Here is a 14,499-nt window from a genome sequence, read left to right as displayed (position 1 = left end):
CTTCCCCCAGATCCTCCCCCCAAAGAAGGTGACTTCAGTATGAACAGGACCAACCTCAGCATTCTCAGAAATGGCAAAATGTTGTTTGACTGGGCTTCAGCTGGAAGAGTAAAAAACAACATTTGGTGTCTGCAAATGTGTCCTTTAGATATTTTCCTTCTTGAAAGGAAGTAATTTCCCCAAGAGCAAGCAATGCCTCTGATTCTGCAGATTCTTAAGTGCTTTATTCATTGTATTTTCCTATTCTAGCTATCCATACATATAAAGTGGGCTATGTTCAAAATACTGTCAAAATAAGCAAATTATAAACGACTTTTAGTTACAAATGTCTTTCCAGAAGTCTTAAGCTTAGGCGCTTCTCAAATCTGTAGAGTAAATATAACATTTTCAAACATATGCTAATGTTGACATATATTTGTTCTACTAGTTTAAAGTTATGTTACCCTAACAGGTAATTTCTAGTTATTACTCTTTCAAGTTACTGTGTTCAGGAAAAGGAGCAGGCAACTTTGCTATTCAATTAAATTATTTCTTGTATTCATTGTACATACTCCCGAACTGCAAGTTCTTTCAGGGAAAAAACCCGTACGGGATCTTTTTTTGCCTTCCATTCTTCCAGTTTCTCTTGCAAAGACAGAAAATCCTTGCCAAGTTCATATGCCAAAGTTATCATTGCTTCTAACAGGGGAATATAATACCTGTGACTGTTATGCACCCGAAGGCGTGATAGAGCTTTTTCTCCATATTCAAAGGCACTTGCTGGGTTGTCCAGGTCCTTGTGGCACACCACGATAGCACAGAGAGTAGGGACAATTGAGACAGGGTTGCCTCTCGTCAGCCTCTCCTGCAGACCAATGACTTCTAAAAGGATTTCCAAAGCTTTGGTGTAGTGGCCACCTCGCAGGCAGCTGTATGCTTCCTGAAGCTCTGGCTTTGTTAAAAAGTCAATAAATTTTTTTGATCTTCGGATATATTTCATAGAATATAGACGCCTCAGGTAGTCCTTAAAAGCTAATTTTCTCTCATTGATTATTTCTTCTGTGAAGTTCCCTGTTAGGGCTTTTTTGGGAAAGCTCACATCTTCCAATTCTTCACTGAAGTCCTCCAGAAGATTTCTGTGCAGTTTCTCAAAATCCGAATAACGCCGTTCAATTACAGACTTGTTGCTGTCAAAGCTTCCTGTCTGCAAAATTATGATTTTATACATCTAAACACAACAAAACAGAAAAACAAAAATGAAAAGGACCATCCTAGCCCCAGTGCAGCCACATTTTGGGTCTGTTACTGCTTTGAAAAGATTGTATACTCCGCCAACTGAAACCTTCCTGCACCAATTTCATGCATATAATCCTGTATACTCCTCGGGATTGTTGTGCAGCTTCTAAATTAGTCACTGGCTAGGATTATAGAGTATGCTCGGTGTAGGGCTGATCTTTGAGATCTGTAGCCATCAAAGTAATAATTCCCACTTCCAGCTGTTTTGGACCTTGGCACTATACTTTGCCTTTTGCATGTACATGAGTTGTAGATAAACAAAGTACTAATGGATCCCATCCTGCAAAGTGCTGAGAATGGCGAACTAGCAGACTGAAGCACATAAAACCACTTACAGAGCCTTACAGAGCATTTCTGTAGCTATACTTGCTTGTGATAGCCATGGCTGCTGCAATCAATCTTCGTCAGTGGACTGAATGGATATCCCAGACTTAATATTGAACTTTACATTGTATTTTACATTGGTGGTAATACACAGAAATTGTTCGTATCAGACATTTCTAGGATTTGGGGGCATTATTAATGCTGTGAAAGAAAAGGGAATATTTGGCAGTAATATTTGGTGTATGCAAAAATAAGATGGAGCAAATCCAAAGTCTCTTTTCCCCTCTAAATGATTGTCCTGTTGGTCAAACTTATTTGGCATATAAATAATGCAAAAAAGTGACATTTCTACAAAAATCTGTTTGTTAGCCAAAATCCTTCACTAACAGCAACGCTGTCCCACATTAACAGTACTCAAGAGTCCATCTTCCTCAGCTCTTTTCTGGCCTCAAAAAGAAAATGACTATAATAAATGTGATATTAGCAAAATAGCTGCAAAATAAAATTGAGAGTTGTGTTGTACAGATACAGTCTCCTTTGGGCCTGATCCAAGCACAATAATGTTGAAGAAGGGCCAAATACCTAATATGCGTAAACCAGTGGAGCTCCACTGAGGCCAGCTTCGCTGTGTCATTGTGCACCAGCTAAGGGCATGGACTGTTGACCTTGCTGGCTTTTGGATGTTCACATTCAACTTCCCCCTGTTCCCACTGAATTATACAAGAGCTGGAGCAGTTTTACACACACCAATTGTTTTCTGTGCTGGAAAAGAAGGGTGCAAACTAGTACTAGCACTAGTGTCATTCTGATCCTCTTCCTTGATTTTCCTTAAAGGGAAATTCTCTGTATTAATCTTCATAAATGATCTTTACAGGCACTTCTTGAAAGGTTTCTAAATTTGAGCTGACTCCTCTGATCTCTTTTCATTTGTAAGCACTGTGACATTTTGCTATATTTTGCCCTGTTCCCTGCTGAAAAGTGTATATACTCTTGATGCATATCCAAAGCAATCATAAGTTATCATTTTATCAAGGGCAGCTAAGTGAATAATTTACATGTACTTTTTTTGTGTGTGTGGAGTGTGCATGAGAAAGGGAAGAAATACCATTTAATTAAACTGTCATTCAAATTGGCTCAATTTTGTTGTAATGTAAATCATTTTGCCTAGGCTTGTGACTTAACGGCTAGGTTTAACTACTTGCAGGTACACCAACTGATAACCTTGTCCTCATACAGCTGTACTAAAATATTCTTTAATTGTTCAATAACCTATATACTCTTGAGGATGTGTAAGACAGTAGCATCGAAGTAGGTGTGTATAGCGTGCAACAAAATATTCGGACAATCTCTAGAACCTGCTTTAAATTCTACCGAGCTGCATCACCCAGCATCACCCAGTATCAGTGTCACCAGTATGATTGTTAGCACTTTTCATCTGCAGATCTCAGAGATTGTTGCAAATGAGGAAAACAACCCTATCTGAATTTCACTGACGAGTACTGAAGAAGACTTGCTCTAGATCAGTCCTCCAGAAGTCCGAGAGCAAAATCAGAAATAATGATAATAATAATAATAAAAACTAAGTCTCAGTGCTGTGAGAAAAGGTATGAAAATCCAACCTGTTCTCTTGTTCCTGTCCCTCATACTCATGCTTCACCTTAAAACTGTGACAGAAATATTCCATCTAATAGAGCCCTAGGTAGGGAAGGGGAACAATCCTGGAAGAGATCTAGCTGGAGGATGTCTTACACTTTGTCTACATCAAAGAATTTTGCACTTGTGCTAACATAAATCTCTGATGTGGAGGTTATATAAATACAATGCAGCTGCTACAGCAGTCTAGCTCAGTGCAAGCGTAACTGCATTGATATTTTTGTACTTGTGTGAATTTCTTTAATGTTGACAAGCCTCTGGGTGTAAAGGATACTCAAGCTACTAATTGACTTGATACTGCTTTCCCACTGCTGCAGGTTTTATGAACTGATTATCAGAGGTTTTTTTTTAGGGGCAGATACCACCAGCTATGCCCTTATGAACAGTGAGAACAGGCTCTACTCAGTATGATCACAGCTTGCAGAACTTGGCCATCGGAGCGGCCTTCATGCTGTGTGCTGTGCAGACCCATGTAGAGTGAATAAAAATTAATGATCTTCTTACATATTAATTTTTTCACTTACCACATATTTAGATAAGTGGTGCTCTACAATTCTGGTTGATGGGATTTCAAAAAGGAGTTTGACCTGTATGCACTGGCTTTTTTCATTCCTCCAGTATTCCTGAAGCTCCTTAGTGGTCATTGAAGAGTTGGGACTTAGGGATGCACTAGAATCTAAAACCAATATATTTAATATTTCAGATTATAACCTTTGCATTTGAAAAGAAAACTTATACACATTTATTGTGAAAGCAAAGCTTAGAATTTCTGTTGCCATAACAGCAAAACTTACAGAATGATCCCACTGCTAATAAAGACTGCTCCAGATTCTCTAAGGAAAGCTGTTGCGCTCTGAAATTTGAAAGACGCTACGTTGGCTGCAGAATATAAATTTAACTTATGGAAAAATATTGACAAGAAGTATTGTATGTCTAGGTTGTAGCCTCAGGTGCAGTCCAAGCAGGAGGTAGGCCTCAGCATCCTAGCTGAGGCCCAGTAGGCCTAAAACCCTCCGACTCAGTCTTTTGAATCAGATGCTTCTCCAGCCTTCTTCCTTGCTAAGAGGATGAGATAATACAATGCAGCTGCAAATTTAGACGCATATTGAAATACTGACCATATTCAAATATCGGGACTGTGCAGTAACAGGTGAAAGCTGAGAAACATGAATGCCCTAAAGAAGAAACTCAGATAACCAGCTTAGCTGAGGGAGGAATTGTCACATCCTCTTTTCTTTTGTAGCTGAAGTGATGCCACAGTGATATTTATTTGTGCACCTCCCTTCCTTCCTCCATGCACAAACAGTCACATACACACAAAATCCCCATAGTACATACATATGTAAAAATGAAGCTTGGCTGGTTGAAATGTTTGTTTACAGGGGAATTTGATGAAGCTTTTCAAAAGGGTGATTTCTCTGTCTTTGAAATATAGCGACAACAGTTTTCATCAAGTGGCATACAGCCTAACAAAATGGATAAAAGAAATGGAATAGTGGGCACAGCGGTCTCAATTTCCTATCAGTAATGTCTCTGTCAACACAGTCAGCTGAAGTCAGCCTGCAACATGCAGACAATGGAAATGAATGACCACAAGTGAATGGGAGGATAACTGCTTGATGCAGAAACAGGAATGTAAAGGCACTGTAGTACTCCATCAGTAGCCCCACTTTTACATGTTGTTAATCGTTTGGTCATACAGTTCTAATTATCAAGGCCTATACTGATTGGCTCAATCTCTGTAAAATGTTATTTCTTGAGAGAGAGGTGCTGTTTATGACAGCTTTGTAGGCTGAAAATCTTGATGAAATTATATATATTATGAGTTATATTTAACATTTTATTTAATAACGTGACAGTAATCTTAGGGATAGTAGAAGTCCAATGCTGTTTCTTCATTAGGCATGTGAGAAACTACTGCTTGAGATTAGTTTCAATCAAGTTCTTAGTGTCCTTGATGATACTGCCAAGAAATTCAGATTTTGTGATGTACAGAAAGAGCACTCCCGAGACAGGCCATCTGATGAGCACTGTTTTGGTCCCGGGTGTATAAATTGATTCTGGAATAAATTTCAGGTACAAGAGATTTAGAAGGAAAACTGTACGTGTGTGTATCAAGAAGTGCATCTGTTTTGCTATTGCTACAGTATTACTACAAGTTTAATCAAGGGTTACTTTCAGTGGAGTAGGCAATGTAAATTTGGACTATTGTAGTAAATAAAGTGAAGTTTTTATACAAGTGGTCAATAACTACATGAGAAATAAAATGAAAGGATAGCATCAACCTTGGAGGCCATCTTTTTCCGGGTTTTCTTTGCTCACTTGACAAGAAATTTCAGCTTTAGGTTGATTTTGTTCTTCATCAGGAGAAGCAGTGGTAGAAAACATAGTAATCCTGCTCACAGCTTCCAACAGCCCCCTTTCTGCTGTGCAGTGTGCGCCTTCTTCCATTGCAAAGCTGTCACTGAAAGATTACAAAAAATAGGATATTTCTTGGTAGCATGCCTTTAGAGGATCCAGTCTGGTTATCTTTTTCGTTGGCTTGCTCATTGCTTTCTGTGAACATGTATGAGGGCACCGGTAGTTTCATGAAAACTAAAGTAATAAATTGAAACATCTACGTAGTTACCAATGAAGAACTATTCTTATTAATATTACCACTGAAAGCGTTTGGATATTTTTTGGCAGAGTAAAATCAAACATGAAAACCACGGTAAGTTATGTTAGATAGGATTAGGTGCATAACTCCATGGTTACCTATGAGAATTTTGCCATAAACTTCAGTGGGAGCTGATTTTTTCTCCTGAAATCTGATTTATTTATTTATTTTTTTTTTTGCCCCACACCTCACAAGTATTAGTTCATGTGGACTCAAATCTTGGAGATTATTAGTATAACTAGCAGCCTGGCTCTCTTATACTGCTGGAAATTACCGTTCTCAAGACTCCAGAACTTGCCATCTGTTCTTAATCACTACGTTGGCCTATAAGGCAAAATAAGGCGCTATCTGAAACAGCATAATATTTTTGTTTTATTTCACAGTTTCAAGTTCTCTCCAGAGAGACTTGTCACTGTACTGTGAGAGAATAACAACTGAGTTTGACAATGGCTAGGTGGAAGGCAAACCGAGGTTTCTAACTATTATGCACAAGCAGTCCACAAGCAGTCTTTCTTTACTTCTTTTAGCCCATATACTGTGCTTGTAGTAGATTTGTAAGTCTGTTCTGCTAGGACTGATATTTTGCCATGTGCTTATAAAATGCTTAAAACAATCTACTACTCCATAGACTGGATTGGCTATTCTGCCACATAAATGTCTCCTTAAGATTTACGTTTTATTAAAAAAAAAAAAAAAGTACTTCTAACATCATTGCATTCTACCAGCAGTTTAGAAAGTTTTAAGAACATCCTAACAACTTTGCCAGGGTGCTGTGTTCAGTTAGTTACCATGAGAAGTGTTGCTTACAGTTTATCCAATGGGTGAAAATCAAATAACATGAAAACCTACTCTAAAAAAGTGCAAGTCTCCCTGCTCTAAATGTAGAAATAATGCCCAAGGAGAGGTTATTAAGTAATGAGGGGGTTTAGGACAGAGGTGTTACTACATATCATTTTGTCACCGCTTGTCTACCACACAGTTACGCAATGCCAGTTACAGAGGTGAGGAAACTCCTTCAGCAGAGCTATTGATTTCTGGCAAACTACAAGGCTGTAAAAAGAAAAGCAATTACTTTCCACGCTGGAAATAATGGAAGTGCTTTCCTCTAACAGCAGCCTTTCCTTTGCCTGGCTTGGATAAACAAGAACATACACATCATCATCCTCATTATGAAGAGCATCATAGAAGCCCTTAGTTTTGAACTTTGGACTAAGAGGTGAAAGTTCTCACTGTTCTTCTATTACTTTCCAAGATGTCCTTTTTGAACAGTAAGAGTAGCCGATTATTTCGATCTGCTTATTCCTTTTGATATTTGTGACAGTTTATCCCAAGACTGTAAACTTTCAAATATTTTTTTGAATGTAATTTTAAAATATCAGATTAAATGAGGCATCTGAAAACGGCCAAATTTAAATAAGGACATTTTTCTTGGTTGTGAGTTGGCATAACCTAATAAGCAAAATTGCATTTATATTCAAGAAATATATCTTTATATATCTATAAACTTTATATACATAAATATCTGTGTGTATACATATATAAATATCACTTTAAAACATGATTTATCTGAGCAATACAACATACTTGCAGATAGAGTGATGCAGAAGTGAATGGTGTAATATACAAGTCTTCACGTATCTGCATTGAAAACCATCTATGCTTCATAACACTTTTACTTTCCCAACTAAAAGTCACTGTAAACTTTTTTAACTAAGTGACTATTTATTTTTGCATATAAAAAAAGTCCAGAACAACATAAGGAAACCTGCAATAAATGACAACAATTTTACGTTGGCCAGACACTGCTGTTCTGTATCAGAGTAAATGTCACTCAGACTGAATTACAAGTATCAGCAGAAGCCAAAGTGCACAGAAAACTCACCTGGGAACTGCCAAGGAGATTTTAGTTGTGGTGCGTGGGTAGTCTGTACGAAGTCATGAGAGGCCTGCTTTGCATTTTCAAAATGCAGAAAAATATGTCTGTGTGTGCTGCTAGCAGGCACATTCTGTGTTTTACAAAAAGGAAGGAAGAAGTCTTGATTAAATCAGACTTCCTCATCCAATTGGCTCACTGCTTCGGTGCTGACTGATTACACATGTAATTTCCTATCTGCTTCGAACAGCCTGGCTGCTGTCTGCAGACAAGATGCAGCGATGCAGCTCCAGCCACAAGGGCAGGTTTGCAAACCCAAATGTCAGTATTACACACGCAAACACAAAGCAGGCAGAGGAAAGAGCTCAACAGTAAATGCAATTACAAAATCAATGAAAACTTGCCCACGTGGATTTCTGACCACCCTCCCTCCCCCCCAAAAAAACACCCCAGAAAAAAACCCACCCACCCACCCACCCAAGAAAAAAACAAACCCACACTTATCAAATAAGAGATGAGGAAAAAAAGAGTCAAATATGTAAATGCACTTATGTGGGAAAACATGCCCTGTAAGACATCTTTAAAATACAAACATAGCATCCAATTCAGGAAAGAAAATGCAGATGGTACCACAATAAATAGCCTCGTTCTATGTAAAATTGCCCTTCTGACAGAAATCCTGATTCTGCACAGTGCTTAAACATGTGATAAATTTCAAATATCTGCTTAATTGAAGTTCAAAAAGGAGCATTATCATATTTGACATGACGACTAAACTTGAAATGGGCTTATGTATGTGCCTAAAATTAATCCTGTACTTAAATTCTTTGTTGAGCTGAGGACAGAGTGAAGAAGAATGATGCATTAATCCACACGTCCATTAGCCCAGACGCTTCCTTTTGTAGTTCACTTCACTTTGGAAATTTGCTTTAAAACACCGGGATAGCTATTTCTGGGGTAAATAGTATGGACGCTCTTTTTTAGTAATGTAATTTTCCTGGTTGCCAAAGCTCACTCACTGAAAAAAAACAGGACATTTTAATGCAGCACCAATGTGGGAGGCGAACGTCCAAAGGACCACATGGATCCTGCCCCACACATTCCTTTAGAACAACAATTTCAAATAATATAAAACCAGGGCCATAAACTGGCAATGCCTCTCCTCTGCTTTATTCTCAATGTAGAACAATGCCAACTTTAACTTGGACTCTGTCTAAATGTAGAAGTTTTGCCAAAATAGCTGTCAGAATGATGAAAAATCACTCCCATGCAGCTACAGCCATACTGGCAAGACCCCTAGCATAGATGCTGTTATATTGGCAGAGTCCTTTAGCCCATTTAGCATGTTCCATGTGGAAAGTGATTTAAGTTACACCAGAAAAGAAATCTCTGCTTGCCAATACAGCTCTAAGGTGTAGCTGTATCAGCCAACTCTTTCAAGTGTAGACAAGGCATGGGTTCCTGGCTCAAGTCTTATTCCTTTAAAGTTAGATTTATGGGTTTGGTTACAATTGTGAACAAAAACCAAGGGGGATTTCAGTGCATTTCACCCCTGCTGACAGTTCACAGATGTATTTGAGCTTTGAATTCTGAATCCACTAATTTATGTTGCCAAAAAGCAATGTATTATTTTGTGATGCTTAGTGCTATTGTCCTGCTCTTGATAAAGCTGAAGGAAAAGAGGAAAGTGTATTTTCAGTATATGAAGAATGACCTCTGTGTTCAATTATTTCAGACCTTCTAGTCAAATTAACCTGGATGATTAAAAAAAAAAAAAAAGTGAAATCTATTATGAACATGGCTGACCGATACGAAACAGTTTACAAATCGAGGGTGTTCTGCAGGAATTCTGTCTACCTCAGCAGAGCCAGCTGTGGCAGGTACAGGCAGTTCCTGAACCAGTGGTAAGGGAACATACCCAGGGCTACTGCGGGCCTCACGCTTGGGAGCTGTGATAGCCGTTGCAGGCCTCCCTGGCTGCTCCTCCTCATCCTGCTCCCATCTACTCAGGTTTTGTCCAGACATCCCCGGCCCTTCACCGGGACCAACTGTTGTTAGTCTGGCAGTATTTTACTTTTCTGAATGTCTACTTGATTAGCACATATTAAAAAAACCCTACAATATACAGTGGTGTTTGCTAGGAGAATGCATAACGAATATCTTTCTCTTCATAGTTTTAGTTTCACTTCCAGCAGTCAAATACTGACTAAAGGGTTAAGCAGCAGAAAAGGGGATTTTTCACAATGGCAGCATACTGTTCTGAGATGAGAAAGTGCACTTACACCATCAATTTATTTAACTATTCATAAAATGATGGTAAATGTTTATGAAAAAGCGTATTCTGTCACATTCAGTGATGGAAAAGGGGTTTTCATGCAGTGGCTTACTCAGAGTTTGTATTCTATGCAGGCACTGACTTTGTCTGGCATACATAAAGAGCACAGCATTAAGACACATTTACCGAGGGATATGGAAAAAGAATGCTCTGCAGTAACACAGGAGCTAGGCAAGGTTAAAATTGTAACACTGCAATGCATAAAAGTGATTGTCATAGGAGTTATATCCTCCATACATATCTAAGATGGAAGGTCCCATTTTAGGAAGAGTTCCCTGGAAGCTTATGTCTAAAACTTGCTAATTAGCCACCAGATGAGCAAGCCTTGTGGTGCCACATTAAGGATGCCTGTATCCAAAGACCAGCATTCATGCTTTTGATGGTTTAAGAACTAGAAGGGATGTCTACAACAGTGTAAAACATCCTGCCTTGATTTGGGCAGTTAACGTTTTCCCAATGTGATAGACTACACAAACCCAGACAGAAAAAACATTCAATCATAGAACACATAGCTGGTATCAGCTTGGAAAATAATGCGATAAACCAAAGTTATGCACAAGCTGCAGTTTACTGCCAGGTTTGTCCTGTTGTAATGGGCATAACAAGCTCCTGTTCTAGTAAAAGAATGTGGTTGTAGTATTTCTGTTACAAAATCCTCTTCAGCTTCAGCCCTACGAAATGCAGCTTCAGGCTCCCTCCTAGGGCCTGTATGGCTTTTCCCTCTCGGGCTCCAACCTATTTAACTAATTCTTATTTCTTTTACCAAATCATTCATTACAATTGTTGGTAATAAAACAAAAACAAAAAACAAAACAACACAAAACAACAACAACAAAAAAAAAAAAAAAAAAACAACCACAAGGGGAGGCAGAAATACCTAACATATTTACCCAAGTACTCTTTTATCACACAACTAATATTTTGAAAGTGCTGTAATTTTCTTTGATGCTTCTACAATCATTTTTCCTTTTTTTTTTTTTTTTAATGCAACTGCATAAGTAACTTCTGTTTCCATGTTTGAAGTAGGAGAAATACTTAGCTGTTCTGTACGAATATTCTGCGCTTTTGGGGTACCATGATAAATGAATAGCATCCTGGCATAGCACAAAATACCATTCCATGTTATTCATATAATGTTTAATTGTATGATACTGTGTCTTTTGAAAGTGGAATTTGTTTACCATACTTATATATTACAAAACATGTTTCTTTTATCAAGAGTGCAGTTTAAAAAAAAACAACAACCTTGCCATTTAATGGCAAGTATCTTGTTCTGGTATTACAGACAGGGTTTTTAACATGAAAGAAATGCAACAGGCCCATTTTACACTGCCAAAGCCCTGTTACCACTTTACAACTCCTTTATTACTTCTAAAGGAGTACGAAGGAGCTTTAGAGTAAATAACAGTCTTGGTCTGTCTTTCATCTGCAGTCTGTCAGAGAGACAGAGCTGTAATGCAAGCCCAATGGGTCAATAGGATATTAACTCGGGTTAAATTTCACAAGCGCTATTCTGTCTGTAGAATGACAGACTTTCTAAATGGTGTATGTTGGTCATTTTCCGTGCTGAAGTAAGAGAGTTAAGTACATAATTACTTGGACTAGAGAAATATTTTTAAATATTTGTTGTTGAGTTACTAGGTATACCATATATAGTTATTCCTATCTAATATTTTGATATTTTATTCTTATAATGTCTGTCAGCTTTTCTTATTGTATGTGATTATAGTATAGTTAATACTTATAGTCATGTTCCACATGTAATTTATTTATACTCAAAATGTAAATATCACAAAACTTGGGATAATAGGATTTATAGCAGACGTACTGATGCATTTTGTAGTAGTATAAAAGGTGACTCAACAAATGGAGGAAAATGCAGCCGGTGTGTAGAGATAGCCACCCTGAGGATAATCAGAGCATAGCTAGGTTTTACTGACTGTCCTGCACAGTGGAGGAAAATAATGCATAAATCTTAATATTTTTCCACCACTACTTATTCTTTGCAAATTAAGTATGACTTTAAACGGGAATTCTACTGTTAAGCATCTAAATAAATGATTAGTGGGAGCTTTCACTCCTTAACGCATTGAAACTCGAGGGGTTTCCTCAGTCAGACCCATACCGCCCTGCTGGTGTCTGACACGCAGACCCTACCCCTTTGCACTTCGCACACAGCCCAAGCCTTGCTGTCACCCTGCTGAAGGCTGTGGCAGGGGCACACACCAGCTCGGTGCTGCTGGGCCAGACGCGGGTGTCCTGGGCCAGAAGCGGGTGTCCCAGCCCTGCTGCGGGGCCGTGCCGGAGCCGCTCGCTGCCTGCTCCCCACCAGGCTCCAGAGACCTACAGGGCGCAGGGTTACCCAGAGCAGCCTTTACTTCGGTCAGTGCTGAATGGCGTGCATTAACACGCTACGCAAAAGTACGTGTTAAAGGGATGCTGGAGGTGCTAAGAAACTAGGAAAGCCTTTATTTACTGTGTTCAGTACTGGGCCCCTCACTACAAGGACATCAAGGCCCTGGAGCGTGTCCAGAGAAGGGCCATGAGGCTGGTGAAGGGCCTGGAACACAAGTCCTGTGAGGAGTGGCTGAGGGAGCTGGGGTTGTTTGGTCTGGAGAAGAGAAGGCTCAGGGCAGACCTTATTGCTCTCTACAACTGCCTGACAGGAAGCTGTGGGGAGCTGGGGTTCAGCCTCTTCTCGCAGATAAGCAGTGATAGGACCAGAGGGAACGGCCTCAAGTTCTGCCAGGGGAGGCTCAGGTTGGAAATGAGGAGACATTTCCGCTCAGAAAGAGCGGTCAGGTGTTGGGACGGGTTGCCCAGGGAGGTGGTGGTGGCACCGTCCCTGGGGGTGTCCAAGGAAAGGTTGGGCCTAGCGCTCAGGGACATGGTTTGGTGGTGACATTGGTGGTGCGGGGTGGTTGGGCCAGGTGATCCCCGAGGGCTTCTCCAACCCTAACGGCTCAGTGATTCTGTTCACACGTCAGCATTATAACCCCTCGGCACGTGACTGTGTTGTTTTCTCCAGAGCAGCACGAATTTCAGAAGAGTGGTTTTGAAATGCGACGTTTAGTGCCTGGAGTACGACGCAGTTCAGCGCGTTCTTGTCCAGCCCCCACCGCCGACCCGTGCCGATGTGGCCGGGCCCCTCCCGCACCTGTGCCTCCCCCAAGCCCCTCACAGCCGCCGCCCGCAGGCCGGGCCGCGCCGTGTCCCTCCGCCCGCCCGGCCCCGGGCCCGGGCCGCCCGCGCAGCCAATGGGCGGGCAGCGACGCTCTGCGTCACCCAACCACTCCTCCCTCCCGCCCTCGTCCTCTCGGCGGCCAATCAGCGCCCTCCATGGGAAACGCTCCGCCAACCGCCTCTTCCCGACCTCCTCGCCCGCCTCTCCCCTCTGCCGCTCACACAACCTCGATGGGCTGGAAAGCCCCGCATCGCCCCGTCACCTGGCGGCGCTCTCGGCCAATAACACCCCGAAGCGCTGGCTGTCGCGCTCTGTGATTGGCTGCGGGGACAGGTGGGGGCGGGCTCGGCGGGGAGCAGCAGGCTGCGTTTCACCGGCCGAGAGCGGTGAGCTACGGCGGCTGGGATCGGGGCGCGGGGCCGTGAGGCGGGGCCGGGGCAGGTGAGCGGCGGCGGCCGGGCGGCGCCCTCAGGCCGGGGGTCGGGTTCCGAGGTCGTGGGTTCGGGTCCCGCCTGGCGGTCGCGGGGTGGCGAGGCCGCGGCCCGCAGCGCTCCTCGCGGGGCCCGGGCGGGCCGCGGGGAGCCGCCGCCGCTTCTCCGGCGTTATTTCCGAAGGCAAACGGGCAACTCGGGCGTTGTTGGGAGGGCCTAGGCGGCGAGGGGCCCGCAGGGCGGTGCTGGCGGGGGCTGCCTGCCAGAGCCGGCAGGGCCGGGAGGTGCGGCTGGGCGGCGGGGGGTGTCTGTGCCTCCTCTGGAGCCGAACAAATTACCGCGTCTGGTAAAAGCAGCCATGAGATTGCATTTCCTTCTGTGAATCACAATCTCGTTTACATTGGGGCGTATCTGGTGTTTTGAAGAAGCAGCGTCTGATTTCACTCGTGGCTTATGTTGCGTTCATGTGTATGCCGAGCTGCAAGTAAATTTACGTGCTGGCAATTCTGCTCTCATGTCCCTGGAGACGTTTCCTGGCCTGCTGAAGGACACAGCTTCGCACACCAGCTGTTTAAAACTTGGTATTCAAAGTGAAAGTTTGGTGAGAAGCTGAGCGCTTTGTTCCGTGTGCTGAGGCAGAGCCGTGGGCCTGCGCCCTGCCAAAACCTGTGGCATCTCCGTGCGTCGCGTGGGGCCGGTGCGGGTTGGGAACTGCCCGCACGTTGCAGAGCAACATCACTTGTGTGATGAGGTGACGTGGTGGCG

At 42.1% G+C, this 14,499-nt stretch overlaps 2 protein-coding genes across 13 annotated transcripts in view; one reads left to right on the top strand and one right to left on the bottom strand.

Moving 5' to 3' along the window:
• The window catches only part of CYLD (CYLD lysine 63 deubiquitinase), a 90,538-nt gene that overhangs the window by 50,469 nt on the left and 25,570 nt on the right, over positions 1-14,499 (top strand). Inside the window, exon 1 of one of the 11 annotated variants that reach the window (XM_048075364.2) lies at positions 13,508-13,689. The exons of 9 other annotated variants lie outside the window; for them this stretch is intronic. The gene's annotated coding sequence lies outside the window, so the exon portion shown is untranslated. Of the gene's footprint in view, positions 1-13,507; positions 13,745-14,499 lie in introns of those variants that run through there. One more of the 11 variants, XM_048075363.2, reaches the window with a different exon arrangement.
• On the bottom strand, positions 203-8,208 carry SNX20 (sorting nexin 20). 2 transcript variants are annotated; one of them, XM_048075374.2, is made up of 4 exons: positions 7,794-8,208; positions 5,538-5,716; positions 3,777-3,928; positions 203-1,183 (listed from the first exon to the last, which is right to left on the bottom strand). In XM_048075374.2, the coding sequence occupies exons 2-4, from the start codon at positions 5,701-5,703 to the stop codon at positions 539-541; spliced, it is 963 nt and encodes a 320-aa protein (XP_047931331.1). In that variant the 5' UTR covers positions 5,704-5,716; positions 7,794-8,208; the 3' UTR covers positions 203-538. The 2 variants fall into 2 exon arrangements, with proteins under 2 accessions (XP_047931331.1, XP_013042304.1); XM_013186850.3 differs by having other exon boundaries at positions 203-1,207; positions 7,794-8,201.

Source organism: Anser cygnoides, chromosome 12 (assembly GCF_040182565.1).
Source record: "Anser cygnoides isolate HZ-2024a breed goose chromosome 12, Taihu_goose_T2T_genome, whole genome shotgun sequence".
In the NCBI taxonomy this organism is placed as follows: Eukaryota; Metazoa; Chordata; class Aves; order Anseriformes; family Anatidae; genus Anser; species Anser cygnoides.
This window is presented reverse-complemented; position numbering and strand designations above follow the sequence as displayed.

Excerpts from the sequence above, each read along its gene's own strand:
- SNX20 (XM_013186850.3), bottom strand. The coding sequence starts at position 5,703 with ATGGAAGAAGGCGCACACTGCACAGCAGAAAGGGGGCTGTTGGAAGCT. Across the intron at positions 3,929-5,537 it reads GGAAAAAGATGGCCTCCAAG|ATTCTAGTGCATCCCTAAGT; the intron begins GTTGATGCTATC and ends TATTGGTTTTAG. Across the intron at positions 1,208-3,776 it reads ACCACTTATCTAAATATGTG|ATGTATAAAATCATAATTTT; the intron begins GTAAGTGAAAAA and ends TGTTGTGTTTAG.